General features: G+C 39.9%; 1 protein-coding gene across 1 annotated transcript; it reads left to right on the top strand.

Annotated features, from left to right (window-relative positions):
* Positions 1-1,067: 1,067 nt before the first annotated feature.
* On the top strand, positions 1,068-27,673 carry LOC110799505 (auxin transport protein BIG). The gene is made up of 14 exons (XM_022004770.2): positions 1,068-1,627; positions 1,717-1,823; positions 7,569-7,734; positions 7,878-13,936; positions 14,064-14,681; positions 14,795-14,975; positions 15,661-15,895; positions 15,983-20,530; positions 20,620-20,842; positions 20,947-21,351; positions 23,620-23,763; positions 24,528-25,553; positions 25,653-26,156; positions 26,690-27,673. Exons 1-14 carry the CDS (start codon positions 1,357-1,359, stop codon positions 27,482-27,484), a joined length of 15,282 nt encoding a protein of 5,093 aa, XP_021860462.2. The 5' UTR covers positions 1,068-1,356; the 3' UTR covers positions 27,485-27,673.

The following is a 27,673-nucleotide window of genomic DNA, read 5'->3' as shown; positions in this document are numbered from 1 at the left end:
ACTGTGCTTAAAATTTCTCACAATCTCCTTTATTACTATAAATGGTTAAATACAATGATTTTCAATCTTTCGGGTCAAAAACAGGTTAGGTCGGGTTTCGACCATTACTTTTCGGGTTGCTCGGGTTCGGATAAAATCGGGTTACTGGTCACAAAATCTTGTTCAAGACCCGGTATTTTCGAGTTGGGTTCGAGTCGGTTTTCGGATCGGGTCGATATTTGATATGTCTAGTGAATGCGGATAATCCCTAACACATACCATCACCAAAAAAAAATCATATTCACCACGACACCACCTACCCACCAGCCATGTCGGGCACAAAATCAATAACCATACCCGCCCAATCCACATCCACTCCACCACCCAAGTGGATATTCATTACTCGCTTATATCCACCTAATATCCACATATACTCTCATGTATCTGCACCTAATATCCACATATACTCTCATGTATCCGCGTGAAAGTATTTTTTTGATTAAATTGTTAAAAAATGTTGGTATAAAGTAAGTATCGAGCGGACATGAAGATATGTAGCGAATAGGCTTATATGAAGAGAGTTTGGGTTCATATCTGTCACCTATCTACAACTCATGCCGGATATGACTTTTAATGTCCACATTATCCTACTACCCACCAAAATCATATTCATTTATGCTCCAATTGGAGCAGGTACGTTGCGCAATCCGCAAAATTATACCACCTGTCATCCATAATAATAACGAAGCAGGGCATAGTTAAGGAACATAAGAATGCCCTATTCTGTTCGACTTATTTCAGATAAGTTCAGTTAAGTTCAGATAATACAAGTTCAGAAAAAAAAAAGTTTTTTTTAGACATTTTAACACAAAAATAAATTTATTTCAGTCAAAATAAGTTTTTCTCAGATGAAATAAGTTCAGATAGTTCAAGTAAATTTAGATATGTTCAGGAAGATTGCAGCTTATCAAATCTGTTCTTTTATAAGTTCAGACTAAATAAGCCGAATAGAAAGAAGACTAAGTATATAAAATCACATTTCCATTATCAAAGTTAAGTCGGTTATCAAGAACTTCAAATATACCATTGAAACCAGAAAACTTGTCCAAGGCAAAAAGAAAAGTCCCATTTCTACCACCTCCTTTTCTCCATTTCCAAGTGCCTCCGAAAAAGCCACATCCTACTATAAATAATTTTCCACCTCCTTAAACCTCCTCTAAATTCTCCCTCCCTTCCCCCTCTATCTCTCCTTCAATTTTCTTTCTCACACCATTCCACAAACAACCACAAATCTCTCGTTCTCTCTCCTACTTCTCTCTACTTCAATGAATTGATCGACAATTCTTTGTCATCCGGTCGCTGATTGAAGGCGCAACAATGGCGGAAGAACTCGCTAAACTCGTTGAAGCTGTATCGCCTCCTCAAGGCGATCTCTCGTTAAGACTTCGAACTTCCGGTTCACTCAAATTAGGGTTGCATCACTTCTACTCCATCCTTAATTACGGTGTCGAAGCGATCGATGACGAAAAACACGACGATTTTGATGCGAATTCGAAGAAGTTAGGTCTTCAATCTTGGAGCCATTCTCAGATTCAATCTATTTGTTCTCTCGCTGTTTTAATTGCTTCCGCCAATCGATCTCTCTCAGGTATTTCCTTCATTAAGTTGATCACTTGATTTTTCTTTTTTAGGATTTTTTTTTGATTTTTTTGCTGTTTTGTGTGGAATTTTGAGCAGTTGAGCATGTCGAGCCTCTGGTTGTTGCTACTTTGCATGAATCGATGGAGTTCGCTCTGTGCTGCTTGGAGAAATCGAAGATTAACAGTGACGACTTGAGCTTGCAGGTCAGTAAAATGTGCTGTATTGCTAATTTTGAGCTCAAATGTTAGTTGTGATTTTTAATTTTCTGTCACGTTTAAGCTTATGCAATTGGTGATGATACTGTGTTTTGGTGTAAATGTGGAGAACAGCACTGTTATGATAGAGATGTGCATACTAATTGATGATTAGAGTTTCTGAGCTATGTACAGAAGCAGGCAACAATTATTTTTTAATCCTTTTATTAAAGATTTTTGAAATTTCGGAGGTTGATAGCGGTTCTTTTTATTCACGCAAGCAATATTAGAACAGCAGGAAGAACACATCAGTATTGATCTAGGAACACTCGGATGTCTTCTGCCTTGTGCACAGCCGGTTAAGATTTGTGGTTTTTCATGAATGTTCGTATCATAACAACCATTAAAGAAACATCCAAAGGGTTTCATGAACAAATCAGTTTGTTTTGCTTAAAAGAAGGTTACTGTAGTATGTCATAATTATGTGTTGTATTTTACATTGAAGCGTGATAGTAACAATAATGTACTTCCTCCGTTTCTTTTACTAGCAACACTTTTCTTTTCATGTTTGCAATTGCATAACTTGTACAATTAATATCTTTAATTATCGATAAGTGATAATTATAAAAAATTGATTTTCGGAAAATAAACATTAAAAACAATCTAACAAGATCCCACATTAACATGTTTTTTCTCAAGTATAGATCATGAAAAATGAACTAAGGGGGTATGTGAATAGTGTAAAAAGCAAAGTGTTAGAAACTATTTTAAAGCGGAGGAAGTATTAAAACTGAGAATTTTTGGCAAAACATGTGAATATTTTGCGCTTATCAACAATGTATGATGACTCGATTGGTAAGGTAAGGCGGTTTTGAGATGTACAAGGAGGTTCTAAGGACTGTGTTTGCTTTTGGGAATATGTGTTTTGGCTTGTTATGTGGAGTGGTGTTTCTTTAGGTTGTTCAAAGAATATAGCTTGTTATGTGGAGTGGGAATCATTGAAAAACTAAATTATTGAAGACATTGCCCAAAAGTCTACTACATGTATTTGGTTTTATGCTATTTGAATGTTCTTCATGATTCCTAGCAATGCATAATAGTATGCTTTCTTATTATCATTTCCAATACAGGTTCTTAGTTCTTAGTGCCCGCTTTAGGTTGGAGAACATATTTATATGTTTACTCGGATGAACACTAGAAGAGGGGGGTGAATTGTAGTGTGGGAAGTGGGAACTTGTAGCTAATTTTTGCAGAATTAAAACTAAAGCTACAAGAACTTGGATAAGTGCAAGAGAATTTTAGCGAGGAAACTCTTCAAAATAAAACCTCGACCCTCTAGGGATTTACTTAAAAACTCTTTCATTGAATATGCAACAACTCTGTTACAACAACTGCACTACAGATTATCACAACATGAGTTCCTAACAGTTGCTTCCGAAACAACTGATCTCGCAGACTTCAACTGCAGAAAGGAAATAAGAGCTGCGTTTTCCTTAGGCTTGTACTTGTTTTAACTACTGCCAAAAAAAAAAAAAAAAGACAACTGATCTCGGCTCTCGCAGACTTCAACTTAGAAGTCTTCTCTCCACTCACAGTCACTCAACCCTTAGACAAAAGAATGGATTACAATATTGGATTGATTCAAACACTAGTTTAAGAAAGAAAAGATAAGGAACAGGAACTCTCAATAACACTTAGAGGATCACTTAGAGGATCCGACTTTTTGGGAGTATAAAGAACTTTGGTTTTCTCCCAGAAAGATTGCTTAATTCAGTCAGGTGATTTTCTAATGCTTAAAGTCCTTCCTTATTATAGGCCACAGTCTTCCTCTGTCCCCAACTAATCTCCTCCACTTTCACAGCCACTTAGCCTAAAAATAAGGCACGTACACATGACTGGTTCGTATGAGAAACTCATGGGCTGTAGACCAAGTAAGCCTTGATTTTCTCAACTGATTTAGCAGCTAAGTAATTAGAACGTGGTTTGATATTTTCACAAAATAATTCTGCTTTGTAAAAACGCAACCAAGAGAAAATAGTGGGATATTTAGACAGATTTTGTAAAACAATCCTATTATTAATAAAATCCTAATAAGTTGGATTTCTTCAAAACTGATCATTTACTCTAACAAATGATTATATGAAAAACACTTTAAGATATATGTTTTCATCAACTTAATACCCATGAGATCACATCCCAAACAGTTCTGAACAGTCTTCTTTCTAAGCACTTGCATTAATCCTAAAAATAACTCTAGTTTTAGTCTTTAGATCTTTCCACATGAAGCTTTGTCTCAACAGAACTCTTCATAGGAACTCTTTATAGGAACTTTTCACAGTTCCTCCAAAGAAACTCGGTCGAGCTTGATTATTTGTGGGTCTTTCAAGTCTTCTTTGCTTGACTATCTTCAACTCCTGCTCCAGACTTCTTAGTCGTCTTTGCACATAAACTTAGTAGACTATCAGTATAGTTTGTATGTCATCATCCAAACCTAAGGGGCAACAATATTCCCCCTTTTTGGTGACAAATCTATGCATATTAGGGAGACACATCATCAACAAAAACAACCAAAAAAAAAAATGTATGAAGCATGAACAAAATGGAAAGATAAACCAAGTGAAAAAAGATAAAAAGAACGATAGAGGTAACTTGAGTCCATACCATCTTGCTTACAGAGTAGCTTGCTTACAGAGTAGCTTGCTTTCTGTTACCGTTTGCCTTGTCTCTTCCCCCTTTTGTCATCAATAAAAACTCAGGAGTAGATTATCCAAACACAGCACCATACTTACAAAGTCATAGTCAATCAAAATATGTTCCTGTAAGAAAGAGTTATCTAGCCATGCATAGTCAGGCAAGACAGTGTGTAGAAGAAGAAACATTAGCTAATGTTCCTCATATAGCAAGCCAAAAAAAGTATCGTTCGCCCAAATTATACAACCATAGCAAAAAAAAAAAAGATTGTTCTAGTGGGTAGTGTTTAGCAAAATGATTGGGAGTAGGGGTTGGATAATCAGGAACTTCTTCATCACCTCTCACCATCTATAATGTCCTCAAATGCTGCTTGCTCAATGTGCTTGAGAATCAGCTGGTGGCTCTCTGTCATCTGCTGCCTGTGAGCTTCCATCTCACCACGAAGGAGAACATCAATATCTTCAAGTTCTTTGACACTCCTGCACAGTTGTTCTTGCCCCGCCAAAATTGCTGAAAATGATTGCTTGAGTTCTTGCAGCATTCCTTCCATTGTGAGAGAAGAGGAAGTGGAGAAGGTAGCAAACCCAAAGCCAAAAGATACCCGTGCTTCACCTTCAACACTCTTCTTGGATCTCTTCCTCGTGTCCACTGCAACAGGAGTTTCAGTAGGCTCATCCTTATCAACCACACAATTGTCCCCTCCTATCAACACTCATTTTACAAAGATTCAAACCATTCCCTATCGAGATGAGGGACCTTCTTACTCATTATACTTCTTAGCCTGGATCTCACGATTCCTTAGAACCTTTTTCGTACCGAGTTCCAACTAGCTACCTTAAACTCCCATAAGGCTTCATTGCTAGCACAACAAATCCCATACAAAGTGGCACTAACTACAGAAGTAACTACGTGTTTCCAGAATTGAGACCTTTTAATTCTCTTGTTTATCCATCGAAGAAGAACATAGAAGTTGGTTGTCTCGACACTAATATGCAACCAACCTTTTATTTGGTGAATTATTTATCTTGTTGTATTCACAGTTGTAAAAAAAAGGTGCTTGTGAGATTCCACCTCCTTATCGCAAATAGTACATAGATGAGGGTTGCTACCTGAAGGTGGTGCAACCTTTGTCTTGCCTCAACCTCCCAAGCATAGCCAACCACAACCTGAAACTTTGTTTCGGTGAAGAAAATCTGCATCACACCATTTTACACTATTGCAAATTTACAATCTTTGTCCCCGGTCATTAGTTCAGATTATGTTGCTTTTGTTGTATTTAAGCCCTGATCTCCACCCGTTACCTGGTAAAGCCAAGTTCAAATCATGCTTACCTTACAAACACACTTCTGAGCCCAACGCTAGTTGGAGCTTGGTAGTCTTTCCAATCTTTTCCTTAGATGTAAATTCCACTGACCCATCTCACCTATAAGTTGTCAACTTTCCTTGTAATTGGGGATCGCAGCGGTTCGAATCGGATTATACAAACTTCATATTCGACCCATCTATGTTCGGACATGGATTTTTTTAAGTCTGATACGAACTCGGGTATTATTTGTTGGTCCTATATCGGATTATTTTGCCTCGGATTGATTCGGATTCGGACTATATTATCACTTGGTATGATAGTATCACAAAAATCTGAATTTTAAAAAAACAAAAACAATTATACTATATGATGTACTTCCTCTGTTCATAAATACTCGCAACGTTTGATATTTTTACACTATTCACATATTTCACTTTGACTATTATTGGTGATTTATATGTCAAAAGAAACATAGTCATGTGAGATCTCGTTAGATTCGTCACAATACGTATTTCCAAAATATCAATTTTTTATAATTTTTATTTGAAGAGAATTTAAGATGTTGACGATCTAAATTGTGCATTGGCATGCGTGAAAGTGACAAAAGTTGCGAGTATTTATGAACGGAGGAAGTAGTTTTAATCCATTAGTTTATGAAATGGCAGTAGCAATTGGATTCAGGTTGGATTGTCGGATCTTAAATAAACTCTACCTCCTACAGGGTTCAAATTGAGTTTTCATTTTTTCGGTTTCAGATCAGATTTTTTTCTTTGGATCGAGTCAGGCCAATTGCCATTCATTCTCGCAATGTCCCTTACTTGTTTACCCAAGGCTGCTCTATTCCAAAGCATCACATTCCGATTACCTAAACCACCAAATTTCTTAGGCTTAAATAGATTATCCCACGTCACATACCAGGCTTCGAAGTGTTATGATTCCCAGACCATACGAAGATCTGCACATAGCATTAGTGTTCTTGTGACTTAGGCAAAATAAAAGTTTGAGTCTAGTACACATTGATACTCATCAACACCGACTTAATAAGTTGTAACCTTCCATCAAAAGGAAGGTGCCTAGAGATCCAAACTTCAATCTCAGCCATCATTTTTTCCACCAATTTTTCAGAATCAGCTGCAGGTAATATCTTTGCACTAACAGGCTATCCCAAATACTTGAAAAGGAGAGTACCCACATTGAAACCAGAGATATCGGAAATTCCAGCAACTTCATTCTGACTCATGTCACAAGTGTAAACTTCTGACTTATTCTTATTAGCACAGAGACCAGAGGTGTCGGAAAAAGGTAATGCCCTCGAAGAATCATATTTATAGAAGTAGAATCTCCCTTATAAAACAGGACCAGGTCGTCAGCAAAAAAAAGATGATTCGGATTTAGAGTCTTGGACCTAGAATGGTACTTGAACTCTTTTTGAGCACCTATGTAAGCCATAATCCTACTGAGGTACTCCATACACACCAAAAAAACGCAAGGGAGGCATTGGGTCTCTTTGCCTAAGCCCCCACTTGGACTGAAGAAACCCAGTCGGCACACCATTAATCATCAAGGTGAAACTAGGGCTCTGAACACAAGTCATTATTAACCTAAATCTGAAAAGCCAAGCGCCAATAGCATTTCTTTCTCATGTAGTCATGTTCCATTCTTATAATTTGCTGATTTCTGTTGTTAATTTTCTGTTGAGATTCTGTTCTAAATTCTGTGTACAATTGCCTGATATTTTTTTTCTACACGAGTCCCAGAATCTCGCCGTAAAGCTGCTGGAAATTGGATTACTGGGTCAGATGGATAATGAATCTGATTTGTCTCAGTCCAGCTTAACAAGTTCCCTTATGGATGGCTTGCCTCTTATCTCCTTTAAAGAGGAAGGTTCTCTGCTTGAAAAGCACAGACAGTGGAACTTACAAGGTATGCTTCTTTTGGATTTTTATGTTGCTGTTGCACTCTATATTTTTATATGCATTCTATATTTCTACATGGATTCTATATTTCTAAGTTCCTATAAGTGTTAAGCATTCCTAATGTTATTGTTTCAATTGTTCTGTATGAAGGAGAACAACCTGTTGATCAGCTTGTTATGACATTGGCTTCAGATATGCAACTTGATAATGTCACACAATCACCTACAGATTCTACATTTTCCCAGGATTTCAACAAGATAGTGTCTTCATCACAGCATTGGTCTGTTCTTCGCTTAGGATGCATTCACCGGCTCATTATGTTCTGTAAACAACTTGTACAGCTCCCAGAAGCATTTGATGTTAAGACGGCAGAGTTGAGCTTTTGCCGGAAAATATCTCTTTCATTGAATATTCTGAAGTTACTCAGAAATCTTGCAAGGAGCGTCCCTTATGTCGAAGTGAACTCTGAATTGCTGCAGAGTATTTCTGTTTTTGCTGACATGCTTCCTAGCTTGTTTAGACCAAGTCTTGACTTCATAAGTAGCAATATAGCTTCTGAGAATTACTATGAAGGTGTTGTACTGAATATTCTTCAAGAGTTTCTACATTTGGTACAACTACTTAGCTGTGGTAGGAGTGTCTTTCAAAATGTTAGGGCATGTCTAATGGCTTCTATACTCGATCTTTTGGATTCGAGTGTATGGAGGTATAACAAGTCAGCCAATAATTTGAAGCCCCCTTTGGTATACTTTCCTCGGTGTGTTCTATATTTTGTCAAACTCATTGGAGATATTAAAAATCAAGGAGATGAGAAGCAAGTGGAGAAGGATTTGGGTGCAGACCTCTCATTTGATATTGCTGATCCTAAGGCCAGATGTGTTTGTCATGTTCGTTCTGAAAATATCATATTGGTTAAGAGTTACACAGCCGAGGAACTTTTGGAAATAATATTTCCTAAATCAATTCACTGGGTAGATAATCTGTTGCATCTTCTCTATCTCTTGCACACCGAGGGAGTGAAATTGCAACCGAAACTTGAGAAATCTTGTTCTGGTGCAAAATCTAGTTCCATCTGTGATATGGAGAACACTGGTTGCCATGACGATGAAGCACTCTTTGGGGATCTCTTTTCTGAGGGTGGTCGCTCTGTGGGATCAAATGATGGGTATGAGCAAGCACCTTCTGTTAATCCTCTCACTGGGTTCTATAACACGATAATAGAAGCTGCTGCAGACCTATCCGTCTTCCTCAAGTCCTGCATATTTTCTCCAGAATGGTGTGCTCCTGTTTACGAGGATGCTTGCAAGAAGCTGAACAGAAATCATATCGATTCTCTTCTGTTAATGCTTGGCTGTCAAATTTGTTACTCTGAGGGGTTTGATGGTACTACTGTTGTACAGGAGCAGAGGAGGATAGAACATATTCAAGAGATATGCTTCGAGATGTTGCACGGTCTGCTCAAGCGTCATGCTTTCTCTGATCTTCTGGAGGAGCACCTTGTCCTTCAAATTCTAAAGGTTGAAAATGGTTCTTATGTATACAATGATCAAACCCTTGTCTTGCTAGCTCAGACTTTAGTCTGTAGAGTGGGTTCAGCTGGCAGCAATTTAAGGAAAAAGGTGTGTCAGCAGTTTGTGAATTTTATTGTTGAGAAAGAAAAAGATGTGCGTTCTAATTGCTCCATACTTAGTGAGCTTCTTATTTCTCTTCCTAATGTCTTTCACATGGAGATTATTCTTTTGACATTCCATCTGTCTTCTGAAAGTGAAAAGGTGGCACTAGCTGAGCTTATCTTCTCTAATATAAAGACCTTAGCTTCCAGTTTACAGGTATCGAGCAGTACACAGCTGTCATGCTGGGCTTTGGTAGTTTCACGGTTGATTGTAATTTTTCGGCATATGATGTTGAATATGCGTGCTTGTCCAACATCGCTGCTCAGGGATTTCAGATCAAAGCTGAATGCAGCACGACTTGTTGGATCCCATCATCTCCACCTCAATGATCCTGTGACATCATGGTCCTCAGTAGTAGTCGATAATGTTATGAGTTTGTTTATTAAAGAAGAGCCTCTCCTTGGCAACCTGCTTAATCACCTTGTTGATTTTGAATCTGTGCCTGTGAGGCTGTTTAGCTCTGATGCAGCCAATGTAAATTCGTCTTTGAGTTGGAATGATATATACACTGTCTTTTCACCAATTTTGGAGCTATGGAAGGGTAAGAAGGCTGCAACCATTGAGGATTTGGTTCTTGAGAGGTACATGTTTCTGCTTTGCTGGGATATACCTGCTGCTGGGTTGTCACCGAACCATATGTCTTCTGCCTGGAGCGCCAACTGCAACCTTGATCCATCAAATGTTGAACAATTTATTCTTTTTAGCCATTTGTTGCTGGGACACTGTGACCTTGTGAAAAGCCATGTGGACGTTGTGGATATTGTCATTAAGTTTCTTCAACACCTATGTTCTGTTTCGATGCCTGCTGACATTCATGAGTTTGGTTGGGACATGATGAGAAATGGACAGTGGCTTTCCCTGGTTCTCTCTTTCCTTCATACAGGTTTTGGGAGCTACTGTGTTAAGAATTCTGTCCCTGGGGCCAACTTTGTTTGGACAGAAAATGCGTTTGATGCGGAGTTTGTTTCTCTTGCCGAAGGGTCCATCTCCATGATTTTGAAGACTAATAAAGTCCCAGTTATACTGAAAAGCTTGTCTTCATTATTGGCAAAATATATCAGAACATACCAGAGAGCCTTCTTGTTCACCATTAGTGAAAACCAGTCACATGCGCAGATTTTTTCTCCTCTTTTGCTTCTCAAACATACTGAATTTGACGAGTGTATGAAGGATGAGATCTTGGTGAAGAATGGTCTTGTTCATGCGGGGCTGGAATCTGTTGATGACCTCCTCCCAAAGATTGACAATGTCATCAACAAGGGGGGATCACATTTGCTGGGTGTTATATCTTCTGAAAGCATGCTCCATGGTTTCCCTACACACCCACGAACTTCTAGTGGGGCTCTGGTTTCTTCTATTCTCAGTATCAGAGGAATAATCTGCCTTCTTGATCTGATCTTCAAAATCAGAGGCACAAGGGGAGATATTTCTGTGGAGACTGACGTGCTTCATGAAATTCTTGACTCGGTGATGACAGTTAAATATGACAGGGTTTTAAAGAACTTGAGTGGGAAGTGTAGAGATGTATGTCGTGGATGTACAGGTGCAGAAGGGCCTGATTATAGTTTGTTGTTCCTGATAAAGCAGATCGAAGGATTTCTTTCGGACATCAATGTCAGAGGGAATGTCAATCATGTTAAGGTTGAACAACTAGTTGTCAAAGCTGTTGATATCATGGACAGTCTTCGGCGAGATACTTTGGGGATCGATGTTTTCAGATTTTATCTTGGTGCTGAAGATGTTCCCCAACATGTTCTCGACCTTTATGGTTCACAGCGAGGTGATTTACTTGTTCTGATTGACTCTCTGGATAGCTGTTACTCCGAATCAGTAAATGCAAAGGTTCTCAATTTCTTTAATGATGTTTTATCGGGGGACCTGAGCCTTTATGTGAAACAGAGAATACAAAAGAAATTCGTTGGCATAGATTTAAGCTGTCTGTCCAAGTGGTTTGAGAAGAGACTGTTAAGTTTTCCGGCAGAAGATTCTGGAAGCCTTTCATCAGGTACATGTGCTAAAGGAAGCTCAATGACCCTCAGAGAATCAACCATGAGCTTCATACTGTGCCTTGTATCTCCTGATGACTCGCTGTCTAGAGAATTGTACAGCCATTTGTTTAACGCTTTGCTGCTTTCATTGGAGACAGCATTTAAAGTATATGATATTCATGCTGCAAAATCTTATTTTGGTTTTGTTACCCAACTTTTAAGAGATGAAGCTTCAATGAAACTACTGCTTGAGAGTAGTATCTCTTTGATGGAGAAGCTGGCGGTTGATGAACGTCAGCTGCAAGGGCTGAAATATCTTTTGAGTTTCTTTGAGACAATCTTGACTGATTCTGGATCTTCTCCGGATATGCCAGCTAAAAGCACTGGGAAATCCTTCTCTGGAAGTAGTCGTGTGCTGGGTTCTATTGCTAGTAGACCAGCTGGTTCCAAAAAAAGTTCCGAGAGTTTGATTCTTAGTGCCAATCAGGATGGTAGCTCAATACCTTTTGAGTGTGATGCTGCATCTCTAGATGAAGATGAGGACGATGGAACATCTGACGGGGAAGCAGCTAGCATAGACAAGGATGATGAAGAGGATTCTAGCAGTGAACGAGCCCTTGCTTCCAAAGTTTGCACATTTACTTCTAGTGGCAGCAATTTCATGGAACAACATTGGTATTTCTGTTATACTTGTGATCTAACGGTGTCAAAAGGCTGTTGCTCTGTTTGTGCAAAAGTGTGTCACCGTGGTCATCGTGTTGTATACTCGCGTTCCAGTCGTTTCTTCTGTGATTGTGGAGCTGGAGGTGTTAGAGGGAGCACTTGCCAGTGTTTGAAGCCGAGGAAATTCACCGGAAGCGATGTAGCACCAGCTAGGGGTGCTGGCAATTTCCAACCATTACTGCCTTTCACAGAGGATGGAGATCAATTGCCTGATAGTGATTCAGATCCTGATGAAGATGCTTTTATTGAAGCTGATAATTCTGTGAGGCTTTCGGTCCCCAGTGACATCCAAGGTGCGATTCCTTGTCTTTATGAAGAACTTGACCTCGAGGTACAGGTGCTTAAAATTTGTAACTTGCTTCTGCCTTCCATCACAAGGAAAAGGGATGGTAACCTTTCAAGAGATAAAAATCTGATTTTAGGAGAAGATAAGGTACTGTTATTCGGATCTGACCTTCTGCAGTTGAAGAAAGCTTACAAAAGTGGTTCCTTAGATCTAAAGATCAAGGCAGATTACTCCAATGCGAAGGAACTTCGATCTCTTCTGGCTAGTGGTTCTCTTATGAAATCCTTACTTAGTGTGAGCAGCCGTGGTAGGCTTGCTGTAGGAGAGGGTGACAAAGTTGCTATATTTGATGTAGGACAGCTGATTGGTCAGGCCACTGTTGCACCTGTTACGGCAGACAAAACTAATGTTAAGCCTCTGTCCAAGAATGTAGTTCGCTTTGAAATTGTACATCTTGTTTTTAACCCTTTGGTTGAGAATTATCTTGCCGTCGCTGGATATGAAGACTGCCAGGTTTTCACTGTCAGTCCTCGGGGTGAAGTGACCGATCGTCTTGCCATTGAACTGGCTCTTCAGGGCGCTTATATCAGACGGGTTGATTGGGTCCCAGGTTCTCAAGTGCAACTAATGGTGGTCACTAATAGGTTTGTTAAGATTTATGATCTGTCACAGGACAATATCAGCCCCTTGCATTACTTTACGTTGGCGGATCAGATGATCACAGATGCTGTTCTCTCTGTGGCATCTCAGGGTAAGGTCTATCTCATCGTGCTATCGGAACTGGGATGTTTGTTCAAGGTTGAGTTGTCGACTGAAGTGAATGTGGGGACCAAACAACTGAATGAAAAGGTTGAGATTCCCGATAAAGATGTCCATGTCAAAGGGTCGTCTTTGTACTTTTCATCGACCTATAAGTTACTCTTTGTATCGTATCAAGATGGAAGTACATTTATTGGTCGGCTAAACGCTGGTGCAACATCTTTAACAGATATATCTGCCGTGTATGAGGATGAGCAAGACGACAAGCGACGACCTGCTGGGTTGCATCATTGGAAAGAATTGGTTTCCGGTAGTGGATTATTTGTATGCTTTTCAAGTTGGAGATCAAATGCTGCAGTTGCAGTGTCCATGGGGGCTCAGGAGATTTTAGCCCAGAATATACGACATGCAGTTGGTTCAAATTCACCTGTGGTTGGTGCAACTGCTTATAAACCTATATCCAAGGACAAGTTCCACTCTCTTGTCCTACATGATGATGGTAGCCTTCAGATATTTTCACATGTTCTATCTGGAGTTGATTATGGGTCAAATGCAACATCTGAGAAAGTTAAAAAATTGGGTCCAAACATCCTTAGTAATAAAGCCTACTCCGGTGTGAATCCTGAATTTCCTCTTGATTTCTTTGAGAAGACAGTGTGCATCACTTCTGATGTGAAACTGGGTGGTGATGCTGTCAGAAATGGTGATTCTGAAGGAGCTAAGCAGAGCTTGGCATCCGAGGACGGGTTTCTTGAAAGCCCCAGCCCTTCTGGATTTAAGGTATATCACTTTGTTTCGCTGTAGTCCTTTGAGCATCTTTGTTACAGATTCATTTTTCTTTCTATTCATGCTTCCTGTTATTTGTAATTTATTGTACATGAATTACAACTTTTTCCTCTCATTTCAGATTATAGTGTCAAATTCGAACCCTGATATAGTAATGGTCGGCGTCCGTATGCATGTTGGAAGTACCTCAGCAAATCACATCCCTTCTGATATGACCATTTTTCAGAGGATGATAAAATTTGATGAAGGCATGCGGTGTTGGTATGACATTCCATTTACTGTTGCCGAGTCTCTTCTTGCTGATGAAGAGTTTACAGTCTCAATTGGGGCAACTTTCAATGGCTCTGCACTGCCTAGAATAGACTCATTGGAGGTTTATGGGCGCCCTAAAGATGAGTTTGGTTGGAAAGAGAAAATGGATGCAGTTCTTGACATGGAAGCCCGTGTGCTTGGAAGTAATTCATGGGCTACAGGTTCTAGAAGAAAGATCCGTTCTCTGCAGTCTGCACCTCTTGAGGAACAAATACTGGCAGACGGGCTTAAACTTCTATCTAGGCTGTATTTTCTGTGCAAGCCTCTAGGGTGCTCTAAAGTTGAAGATGTGAAACCAGAACTAAGCATGCTCAAGTGCAAGCAACTACTTGAAACAATTTTTGAAAGTGACCGGGAGCTATTACTGCAGTCTTCTGCATGCCGTATCTTGCAGTCTCTATTTCCTAAAAGAGAAATCTATTACCAAGTATTTATCCTTTCTCATGGCTCCAGTCTTTAGTTTTCATGTTGCATCACATGCAGGTTTTACAGACTAGATTTGTCTTGCATGATCTGATTACTGAATTTATTTTTATTCAGGTTAAGGACAATATGCGACTTCTTGGTGTGGTTAAATCTGCAGCTTTGCTGTTGTCAAGGTTGGGGGTGGGTGGTTCTACATCAGCATGGATAATTGAGGAGTTCACTTCTCAGATGCGTGCTGTATCTAAGATTGCTCTGCATAGGAGGGCAAATTTGGCTGCTTTTCTCGAGATGAATGGTATGTGGGTGGTTCTATAGTAATACAGTATGCTGCAATATCCTTGTTCAATTGAGGTTTAGTCATTTATTTTGTTTATTCTTTCCTTGAAGTCTGTTAGAAAGAATCTCTACACCGTCAACATGTGTTTTCCGTCTAGCTGATGATATTTGTTTTGAATTTTGGCATAATATAATCCAAACTATTTCCGAAATTCTACTCGCTTTTCGTTTTGAGGTGTTTTCTTACGTTCTACTCACTTTACTTTATTTCATTTATGTCAAACTGTTATTCATATTATATCACTTCTTACCCACTTTGTGGGATCCACTAATATTTAATAATTCTCTTACTCTCTGCAACTCTCCACTTTAAAGCAAAAGTATCCACTTGGGTGGTCTCCCACTTGAGTTTTTCTTGGTTCCTGTTGCTATAGTAACCGAGTAGATTTCAAGAAACCGGAGGGAGTATTACTATGTTTGTGCAAATAATGCGAGGGCCAACAATAATGGAATATTCTTATAATATATGGTCCAGACTATGCTACACACATGCAATACCACTACTTTCAGTTGTGCATCTCTTTTTTTTACTTTAGCTTGTAGATATTGAGAATTCAGGGTTTCATGGTCTTACAAAATTATCTGTATTCAAGCTTAGTAGCAGCCTGCTCTTTGGTAGTGTGAAATTTATTTTCGTATTGCAGGTTCTCAAGTTGTAGATGGGCTTATGCAAGTCTTGTGGGGAATATTGGAGATAGAGCAGCCAGACACACAAACCATGAACAATATTGTTATATCTTCTGTGGAACTCATTTACTGTTACGCGGAATGTTTGGCATTACACGGGAAGGATCCACGTGGACATTCTGTTTCAGCTGCAGTTTTTCTATTAAAGAAACTATTATTTTCCCCTAATGAGGCTGTTCAGACAGCAAGCAGGTAAATGATTTTCTTTTGCCTTTTTGTCATCTTGGCTCTATTTTTAAGCTCCAATTACTCACATATTTCTCTTCATGCAATGAGTAGCCTGGCGATATCTTCAAGATTGCTCCAGGTTCCATTCCCAAAGCAAACAATGTTGGCTACCGATGATGCGGCAGACAATGCTACTTCAGCAGCTGCCCATCCTGATGCAGTGACCGCATCTGTAGGCAATGCACAGGTCATGATGGAAGAAGATTCTATTACATCCTCGGTACAATATTGTTGTGATGGTTGCTCCACTGTTCCTATACTAAGGCGAAGGTGGCATTGCACCATTTGCCCAGATTTTGATTTATGTGAAGCATGCTATGAAGTGCTAGATTCAGATAGGCTTCCTCCACCACATTCCCGAGATCATCCAATGACGGCAATCCCAATAGAAGCGGAGACGTTAGGAGGAGAAGGCAACGAAATTCATTTCCCAGCTGATGATTTAAGTGATTCAAGAATTTTGCCAACTTCATTAAGCACAAATGTGCCAAATTCCACCCCATCTATCCATGTCCTAGAACCAAATGAGCTTGAGGATTTCTCACCTTCGGTTCTGGATCCTGTCTCGATCTCTGCATCAAAGCGAGCTGTAAATTCCTTGCTTCTTTCTGAGCTCTTAGAACAGTTGAGAGGCTGGATGGAGACAACATCTGGTGTTAGAATTATCCCAGTCATGCAACTTTTCTATCGGCTGTCTTCTGCTGTTGGTGGACCATTTATACATAGCTCGAACCCTGATAGCTTAGATCTGGAGAAACTGATTAAGTGGTTCCTTGATGAGATTAATCTTAAGAAACCGTTTGTGGCCAGAAGCCGATCTTCATGTGGTGAAGCTACAATCCTAGTCTTCATGTTCTTTACCTTAATGCTAAGAAATTGGCACCAGCCTGGGAGCGATGGCTCTGTTCCAAAATCTGGTGGTTCTTCTGATGCACTTGATAGAAGCTATACTCCAAATCCATTGTCTGCTTCAGTTGCTGCTGCAGTATCTTCAAGCAACCAAGACAAGAACGACTTTGCTTCACAGCTGCTCAGAGCTTGTAATATTCTTCGCCAACAATCTTTTGTGAATTATCTCATGGATATTTTGCAGCAGCTGGTTCATGTTTTCAAGTCGTCAGCTGGTAATCATGAAAGTTCATCTAACTCGCACCCTGGTTCTGGGTGCGGGGCTCTTTTAAGTGTTCGAAGGGAGCTACCAGCAGGAAATTTTTCCCCGTTCTTTTCTGATTCATATGCAAAAGCCCACCGAGTGGACATTTTTGCTGACTACCATAGACTCCTGCTGGAGAACACTTTTCGTCTGGTCTACAGTCTGGTTCGTCCTGAAAAGCATGACAAAACAGAGAAGGTGTATAAGATATCTTCCAGCAAAGATTTGAAATTAGAAGGATATCAAGATGTTCTTTGTAGTTATATAAATAATCCTCAGACAACTTTTATTAGAAGGTATGCTAGAAGACTCTTTCTGCATTTATGTGGAAGCAAGTCTCATTATTACAGTGTTCGTGACTCCTGGCAGTTCTCCAGTGAACTTAAGAGATTGCACAAACATGTAAACAAGACTGGCGGGTTTCAGAATCCTGCTCCGTATGAGAGAAGTGTCAAAATAATCAAATGCTTGTGCACCATGGCTGAAGTAGCTTCTGCACGTCCTAGAAACTGGCAAAAGTATTGTTTGCGGCATGCAGATGTTTTGCCTCATTTGTTGAAGTGGATATTCTATCTCGGAGAGGAGTCTGTTATTCAGGCGCTTAAACTCCTGAATTTGGCTTTCTATTCCGGAAAGGATATGAACAATTCTTCTCAGAAACCAGAATCTGGGGATGCTGCAGTCGGCTTAAATAAATCTTCTGCACAGTCGCAAGATTCGAAGAAGAAAAAGAAAGGAGATGATGGACTGGATTCCGGTGCCGAAAAATCTTGCTTGGACATGGAAGTGGCTGTCAACATCTTCACTGACAAAGATGGTGAAGTCCTGAGGCAGTTCATTGATTGCTTCTTCCTGGAGTGGAATTCAAGTGCTGTACGTGCTGAAGCGAAGTGTGTTCTTCATGGCATCTGGCAGCATGGGAAGCAGTTGTTCAAGGAGAATATGTTGAGGGTGCTGTTGGAGAAAGTGAATTGTTTGCCGATGTATGGACCAAACATTGCTGAGTATACAGAATTGCTGACATGGTTGCTTGACAAGGTTCCTGATGTCAGCTCAAAGCAGTTAAATGCTGAACTTTTAGATAAATGCTTGACTTCTGAGGTCATCCAGTGCTTTTATGACACTCTTCATATGCAAAATGAACTGCTTGCTAATCATCCCAATTCCCGTATATACAACACACTTAGTGGTCTTGTGGAGTTTGATGGATATTATCTTGAGAGTGAGCCTTGTGTTTCTTGTAGCTCTCCTGAGGTGCCCTACAGCAGGATGAAGCTGGAGAGCCTTAAATCGGAGACAAAATTCACAGACAACCGTATCATAGTGAAGTGTACGGGCAGCTACACCATCCAATCTGTTACAATGAATGTGCATGATGCTCGGAAGTCCAAATCTGTGAAGGTTTTGAACTTGTATTACAATAATAGGCCTGTGACCGACTTATCGGAGTTGAAAAATAATTGGTCTTTATGGAAGCGTGCCAAAAGCTGCCACCTTGCAGCTAATCAGACGGATCTGAAAGTAGATTTTCCTATTCCAATTACTGCTTGCAATTTCATGATTGAACTTGATTCCTTCTACGAAAATCTTCAGGCTTCGTCAATGGAGCCATTGCAATGCCCAAGATGCAGCCGACCCGTTACTGATCGGCACGGTATATGTAGCAACTGCCATGAGAATGCATATCAATGTAGACAATGTCGTAATATCAATTATGAGAATTTAGACTCATTTCTGTGTAATGAATGTGGCTACAGCAAATATGGCCGTTTTGAGTTCCACTTCATGGCCAAACCCAGCTTTACTTTTGATAACATGGAAGATGATGAAGATATGAAGAGAGGACTTGCAGCGATAGAATCTGAATCAGAAAATGCTCATAGGAGGTATCAACAACTTTTGGGCTTCAAAAAACCATTACTTAAGATAGTGTCCAGTATTGGTGAAAGTGACATAGACTCACAGCAAAAGGATTCTGTCCAGCAGATGATGGTTTCCTTACCTGGACCTTCTTGTAAGATCAACCGTAAAATCGCACTTCTTGGTGTACTCTACGGCGAAAAGTGCAAGGCAGCCTTTGATTCTGTGAGCAAAAGTGTTCAGACTCTGCAAGGGCTTCGACGAGTTCTGATGAATTATTTGCACCAAAAACACTATGCTAACACTACAGAACCTTCGAGATTTGTGGTTTCCAGGTCACCTAGCAGTTGCTATGGTTGTGCTACTACTTTTGTTGTCCAGTGTCTTGAGATATTGCAGCTCCTCTCAAAGCATCCCAATTCTAAGAAACAGCTTGTTGCATCGGGCATATTAACAGAATTGTTTGAGAATAACATTCATCAAGGTCCAAAGTCAGCTCGCTCGCAAGCAAGAGCTGTTCTTTGTGCTTTTTCCGAGGGTGATATGAATGCTGTTAGTCAATTGAATAATCTGATCCAGAAGAAAGTCTTGTACTGCATTGAACATCATAGATCAATGGACATTGCCGTGGCCACCCGAGAAGAAATGCTGTTGCTTTCAGAAGTTTGTTCGTCAAGTGATGAATTTTGGGAATCGAGGCTACGTGTTGTTTTCCAGTTGCTATTCACTTCAATAAAAGTGGGTTCGAATCACCCAGTCATATCAGAGCATGTGATTCTTCCTTGCCTGAGGATTGTATCTCAGGCTTGTACGCCTCCTAAACCTGACTTGCTGGATAAAGAAACGGTTGGAAAATCTTCTCATCTTCAACCTTCAAAAGATGATAGTAGCTCAGATGTTCCTGGTACCTTGGGTGCTCCTGTCAATGGGAGCAAGTCTACATCGGAGTTGGTGGAGAGAAACTGGAATGGTATGCAAAAGACTCAGGACATTCAATTGTTGAGTTATTCAGAATGGGAAAGGGGAGCATCATATCTTGATTTTGTCAGGAGACAGTGCAAAGTTTCACAGGCATCCAGAGGTGCCAGCCACAAGTCAAGACCCCAAAGAGCTGATTTCTTAGCTTTGAAGTATGGGCTGAGATGGAAGCGCCGTGCTTGTTCTCGGAGTAATTTGTCATCATTTGAACTGGGGTCATGGGTCTCAGGACTTATATTAAGTGCTTGTTCGCAGTCAATAAGATCAGAGATGTGTATGTTGGTTAACCTGCTCTGTGCTCAGAGTTCAACCAGACGTTACCGCTTGTTGAACTTGTTAATGGCATGGTTGCCCTTGACTCTCTCTGCTGCTGAAAATGCTGTCGAATATTTTGACTTGCTCTTCAAGATGATAGAGACGGAAGATGCTCGCTTATTCCTTACTGCCAGGGGATGTTTAAGTACTATATGCAAGTTGATTACCCAAGAAGTCAATAATATTGAATCCCTGGAGAGGAGCCTACATATCGACATTTCACAAGGGTTTATACTTCACAAATTAATAGAGCTTCTTGGAAAATTTTTGGAGATACCAAACATCAGAGCAAGGTCGCTAAAAAAACCTTACGATCTTTTGAAATTCACCTAATAACTTGCTTTGTTGATCCTTTAGTTTTTTTTTTTTTTCTCCATGTCAGATTTATGCGAGACGACTTGCTCTCCGAAGTTCTGGAAGCCCTGATTGTTATTCGGGGATTAGTAGTACAGAAGACGAAGCTAATTAGTGATTGCAATCGTCTGTTGAAAGATCTCTTGGACAGCCTTCTGCAAGAAAGCAGTGAGAATAAGCGACAGTTCATACGTGCTTGTATCTGTGGTTTGCAAATTCACGGAGATGAGAAGAAAGGGCAAACTTCTTTGGTAAGGAATATCCACCTCCCTAAAACCCCTCATAGCATTATTTCTGTAACCCATGTAATCAACTTACTGATATGATGTCTTCCCCTGATATGTATCGTATGCAGTTTATCTTGGAGCAGCTTTGCAATTTAATTTGTCCATCAAAACCAGAGTCTGTGTACTTGTTGATTCTTAACAAGGCTCACACTCAGGAAGAATTTATCAGGGGTTCCATGACCAAAAATCCTTATTCCAGTGCTGAGGTTGGTCCTTTAATGCGTGATGTGAAAAATAAAATCTGCAATCAGTTGGATATGGTAGGACTTGTAGAAGATGATTATGGAATGGAATTGCTAGTCGCTGGGAATATCATATCTCTAGATCTGAGTGTTGAGCAAGTGTATGAGCAAGTGTGGAAGAAGGCGAATATTCAATCTTCAAATACTGTAGCTGCTGCTGCCATGCTACCCGCTGGTGCTACTGCTTCAACAAGGGATTGTCCTCCAATGATTGTGACATACCGTCTCCAGGTTAGCTCCACCTCCTTTAGTCAGTTAAATTTATGCAGATTGGTTTAACTGTGTCTTGCAGCTATTTTTGAACAGATTAAACTAATTCAAAATCCTCATGAGAAACATGGAAAGATAACAAGTGGGTGTGCGACTAATGCTCTGCTGCTAGTCTTTTGTGAAACTACTAAAGAAATTAATTTTATTCTGACAATTAACACCGGTTTGCCAGATTGTATTAAAATTGTCAGTGTCGATATACTGGTATGAAATGATCATTTTTTTTGTTTATTTTACTTTTCATCCACTTTTTGCCCTTAAAGCCCAATTGTTGTGGTTTTCATAAAATAAAATATTACTGTAATAAACAATCCTCAATTTCTTCTACGCTCCTTATCCTCTCCTCCTCTCTTCATGCCCACAGAGTGATAAAATGCACCCTATGTTATTCATATTCTCCTTTGTCTCTTGTGAAACAAAACCAATAGGAGCAGGGTGCATGATTTGTTCAAGTGAACAAGAAAATAATGAAATAAGGAGATAATTTGCAGACCACAATTGGTGAATCACTGGAGTTGGACTTTAGTCAAGAAATCTGAACTTTTGCTTTGAAAATGGAGGAGAAAACAGAAAAAAGAAGTGAGCTTTTTTGAAGCACCTGCACGGAAGCATATAACACTTTAAGGTGTCAGCAGTTGGAAATGTCTAATGAAATGATATAGGAGAGAAGGGGAGCTTTAGGAATGATCCTTATAAGTTAGTATGTGTATCTTAAGGAATAAGCTAGGAAATTAGTTCAGGGAGAAGATCTATAAATAGAGAAGATTTGGTAGAGGGAATCATGTTGATTATCGATGAGAGTTCTGTTGAGCCTCTTGAAAACTTGAATATCAATGCATTTTCTGTAAATTCCATTTCGTTAATCAAATCATCTTCATCTTCCTTAATTTCTGTTGCCCATTTATGTTAATTCATAGCAAAGTGTCCAGAAGCGCCGGGCAGCACAAATGAAATGTTCCCAAGATGCATATCCCTTAGTTACAGTTTAGAAACATCTCAGGCTTTTTGAAACGTGTAAAGGCATTTGTGAGGCATTTCAAAAAGGAGGTGGTGTCGAGACACTCCTTTTTTACCCAAAAAGCTGGAAAGAAAAACAACCGTGGATTTTTCTGAAGCAGTCTTCCTCTCTGTCTTTCCTCTTAACTACCCTCTCTCTTCTCTACCGTTAGCTCATCCTGCTCCCAGATCGTTACTGGCACAGACGGCATCCCCCAGTTGGATATGTATCAGCTTTTGGAAGCGTAAGTTGATATTTCTGAGGAAAGTGGCGATGGTGTTGAGGCGCACATTTTTAACTCAGAAAATGCAGAAAGAAAAACCGTTTGACTTTTGCTAAACCATTCTTTCTCTTTGCCTTCCCCACTGAGTTTACCCTCTCTTTTCTCCTGTTGGCTCATCCTATCCCGGCGCGTTACCTGGAATCCTCAGAACTATTATGGTCTATGGCTCTATGACAAGATTATGCGAGGCTCTGAAGGCCTTAGCTTCATCGTCTTTTTATCTCTTCAGTCTTCAATTTCTTTCCCGACAATTGAAGGCTATGTGACAAGCTTTCTGTGGGAGGAGAAATTATTTATTTTAATGAAAAAAGAGTAAAGTTAAAAGTGGAGAGTAAGAAAAAAGAGAAGGGTGGGGAAATACAAAGAACTGGGGTACTCTAGAAATATGTGGTTTGAGCTTTTTTTTACTCTTATCAATTGGGTTTTGGCCATTTTACGTTTTTTCAATAATGATTATATTTTTTATTTCACAAACTGAGGAGAAAGAAAAAATAATCGAAATTTTGCAATTGAGTTTTCTTTATAATAATATGCCGCCGTTGACAATTTTTATATAGATTTGGCAAAAGGGTGTGCTAACCTTTATGCTTGTATGCTAATATGGCTTTTTATACTCGTGTGTCTTTATTTATTTTATTTATTCCATGTGCTATTAATGGACTTGTCCTTGCACCTTTTTACTAAAAAAATCAAGCATGATTTCTATTGTATTGAACATAAGAACTTGATAGATTCTTCTGACACACTTGGTAAACTGTCTGTTTGACATGTTGTGTCTGTGAACACTATGAATGCCTTGTTCTCACCTTATCATGTGATGACCTAGAGTGACTCGAGAAGTATGCTTCGAAATTACAGTGGTTTTACTTTTTGGCTGTTCTGAGATTTGTATCTGTATATGGAAGAAATCTTAACAAGTAATTCCCTTTTCTTTTTGAAACAATGGTAGGGATTGGATGGTGAAGCCACAGAACCCATGATTAAAGAGCTGGATGAAGATAGAGAGGAATCTCAAGATCCGGAGGTTGAGTTTGCAATAGCAGGTGCAGTTAGGGAGTATGGTGGGCTAGAAATCATATTGGATATGATTAAGGTAGGTTTTGTTCTTTTTGAAATGATTTTTCGACAGCTCATTTTTTTTCTTCTTGTCTTTGGGTTGTCATTGAGTATCTTTATGTAGAGTTTCTTTGAGACTCATATGGGATTGATATACAACCTAACAAGACGATTGAGTAAACATAAGGAAACTAATTGCAAAGAACTTGGTATATGACTTACTATCCAATCAAATATGTAACTCTTCTGATATGTAGACCATAACTCCCCAGCTGAATTGTTGGATTATTGGTGCTGTGAATATTAGTGAAGCTATAAATCTATAAGTGCGTTGTATATACATTGCCTAACAAGACAATTGAGTAAACATAAGGGAACTAATTACAAAGAACTTGGTATTTGACTTACTATCAATCAAATATGTAACTCTTCTGATATGTTGACCATAAATCCCTAACTGAATTGTTGGATTATTGGTGCTGTGAATATTAGGGAAGCTATGAATCTATAAGTTCGCTGTATATTTACATTCTTGTTCACCATATGTAATTATGTATGGTAGTTTGTGTGTGTGCTGGAACCTACATTGGAGTTTGTTGTCACTAGATGACTGACTTGAGCAGACATTGTTGCTTCAAACAAATATTAGGGTTTATGCATCTGCTCAGGTTACGCAGCTATCATAGTGGCTTTAATTTTTGTTATTTAACTGTCAGCAAATCAGGTGTTTTCTCTTCTACCAACTTGTTTTTCCTTACTGTCATGCATATTAAAAGGCGTTAGACTTGTTTAAATTTACAGCGCTTACGAGATGATTTGAAGTCCAACCACGAGCAGCTGATTGTGGTGCTCAATCTACTGATGTATTGCTGTAAGATACAGGAGAATAGACGAGCCTTGTTAAAGTTGGGGGCTTTAGGTCTACTTCTTGAAACAGCAAGACGTGCTTTCTCTGTTGATGCTATGGAGGCTGCTGAAGGCATTCTTGTGATTGTTGAGGCACTGACCTTGGAAGCTAATGAGAGTGATAATATAAGCATTACCCAGGGTGGTCTTACCGTCACTAGTGAGGAAACTGGTGCTGGTGAACAGGCCAAGAAGATTGTTCTAATGTTCTTGGAACGATTATCTCATACCTCTGGTCTGAAGAAATCAAGTAAACAACAAAGGAACACTGAGATGGTGGCTAGAATATTACCTTACTTAACTTATGGTGAACCTGCAGCCATGGAAGCTCTTGTCCAGCATTTTGATCCATGTCTGCAGAACTGGACTGAATTTGACAGGCTGCAAAAGCATCATGAGGACAATCCAAAGGATGAGGGTATTGCGCAGCAAGCTGTAAATCAAAGGTTTGCAGTGGAAAACTTTGTCAGAGTATCCGAGTCTCTCAAAACAAGCTCTTGTGGGGAGCGGTTGAAGGACATTGTATTGGAGAGGGGGATTACTGGGGTTGCAGTTCGGCATCTTAGAGAGATATTTGCTGTAGCTGGGCATCCTGGGTATAAATCTATGGCTGAGTGGTTACTGGGTTTGAAACTTCCATCTGTTCCACTAATCTTATCTATGCTGAGAGGATTATCAATGGGGCACTTGACCACCCAGAATTGTATTGATGTGGGAGGCATCTTACCTTTGCTCCATGCATTGGAAGGAGTATCAGGAGAGAACGAGATTGGGGCAAGAGCTGAAAATTTGCTGGACACACTGTCTGACAAGGAGGGGAATGGAGATGGATTCTTAGGGGAGAAAATTCTCAAGTTACGGCATGCCACAAAGGATGAGATGAGGCGTCGTGCTCTTAGGAAAAGGGAAGAGCTGCTACAGGTAATGTTCTGATAGATGAATTATGACACATTTTAATTTGCTTGTTTCTTTATCAAAGCTATATATGTATCTAACTTTGACTACTTGCTGCTTATGCAGGGACTGGGAATGCATCAGGAACTGTCTTCTGATGGTGGGGAGCGTATAGTTGTTTCACGGCCAAATCTTGAAGGTTTAGAAGATGTTGAGGAGGAAGAAGATGGATTAGCTTGCATGGTATGCAGAGAGGGTTACAGTTTGAGGCCCAATGATCTGCTGGGAGTTTACTCCTACAGTAAGCGGGTAAACCTAGGTGTTGGTACTTCAGGAAGTGCTAGAGGAGAATGTGTCTACACAACAGTGAGTCATTTCAATATCATCCATTTTCAGTGTCATCAGGAGGCTAAAAGAGCAGATGCTGCTCTGAAGAATCCCAAGAAAGAGTGGGAAGGGGCTACTCTCAGGAACAATGAGACTCTATGTAATGCCTTGTTTCCTATTAGAGGTCCTGCTGTTCCCTTGGGCCAGTACGTCCGCTATGTTGACCAGTACTGGGATAATCTCAATGCTCTGGGACGCGCTGATGGGAGTCGCCTTCGGTTGTTGATGTATGACATTGTTCTGGTACGACCACTTTTTCAACCTCTAGCTTCTTGGTTTATTTGTGGTGGGCCCTGGTGGCTTTTCCAAAATAGTAACGTATTGCCCAATAGCTGGATTACTTTTGTGATGATTCAGTTTTCAATAGTTTGGCTTGAGAATAACTGAATAAGAAATTATACCAATAGGACTAAAATTTTGGCACGTAATTTCATGTTATCAACTCAGGATCACTACTTGCTTTTGGAGATGCATAGTTGAATGTGATATATCTGGCGCTCTAAGATTAGAAATTGGACTATGCTTTACTTATTAAATCTTCTTTTGCACGATGGATGCGTCTTTGCCTCCTAGAATCATTGAGATCAGAGTACCTGGACAGGACCCACACTAGAAAGTAGTTCGTATTATACTTCTATACTTTTTTGATATTCTTGTATATGGGTTTGACAAGAACCTTTATTTCTAACTTGGAGTTTGATGGCCACAGCATTATATACTTTTGTCCTGTTCTTGTAAGTGTAGCCCTGTTGACCATTCTACTGATGTCTACACAGATGCTGGCCCGTTTTGCCACAGGAGCATCTTTCAGTTCCGACAGCAAAGGTGGTGGGAAAGAGAGCAACTCCAAATTCCTGCCTTATATGATCCAGATGGCTCGTCACCTGCTAGATCAAAGCAGTGGTTCTCAGCGTCGTTCAATGGCGAGGGCAATCTCATCATATCTCACCTCATCCTCGGATTCCCGACCTTCACCCTCGCCTCTGTTGCAGCCTTCTTCTGGTGGAACAGAAGAGACTGTACAATTTATGATGGTGAGCTCCCTCCTCACCGAGTCATATGATTCTTGGCTCCTGCACCGCCGTGCCTTCATCCAGCGAGGGATTCACCATGCATACATGCAACATGCGCACAGCAGATCTTTGTCCAGGGGATCAGGTTCCACGAAATCTGAACTATCAAGCACGAGTACGAGCGATGATCTACTGCCCATCATCCAACCTATGCTTGTCTACACGGGTCTAATAGAACAACTCCATCAGTTCTTCAAACCCAGAAAGGCCACTGCTGAAGTATCTTCTGACGGGGAAGGAACATCAAAACAAGTGGAAGGGGATGATGAGAACGGCTTGGAGGTTTGGGAAGTAGTAATGAAGGAGAAACTATTAAATATGAAGGAGATGGTCGGTTTCTCAAAGGAGCTTTTATCATGGTTAGATGACATGACTTCTGCTGGGGACTTGCAGGAAGCATTCGATGTTATCGGTGCCTTGGCTGATGTGTTATCTGGTGGGTTTAAAAGCTGTCAAGAGTTTGTGCAGGCGGCTATAAATGTAGCAGGGAAGACCTGAAGTAAATTGTATGCTTCGCCAGATTGTAATCTTGATGTACAATTCAAGTGTTGAGTATTTTTCTTTTCTGGGCTTTGTTATGATTATGACAAGGTGTCCATGTCGATTTTTGGTGAATTGAATAACCTGCATTTGAATATTTCATCCTGCAATCAAAGAAGTCTCAATTTTCTTGGGCATTATAAGTAA

The sequence above is a fragment of the Spinacia oleracea genome, chromosome 1 (genome assembly GCF_020520425.1).
Source record: "Spinacia oleracea cultivar Varoflay chromosome 1, BTI_SOV_V1, whole genome shotgun sequence".
NCBI lineage: Eukaryota > Viridiplantae > Streptophyta > Magnoliopsida > Caryophyllales > Amaranthaceae > Spinacia > Spinacia oleracea.
The sequence above is the reverse complement of the archived record's forward strand: the minus strand, read 5'-3'. Positions and strand labels throughout refer to the sequence as shown.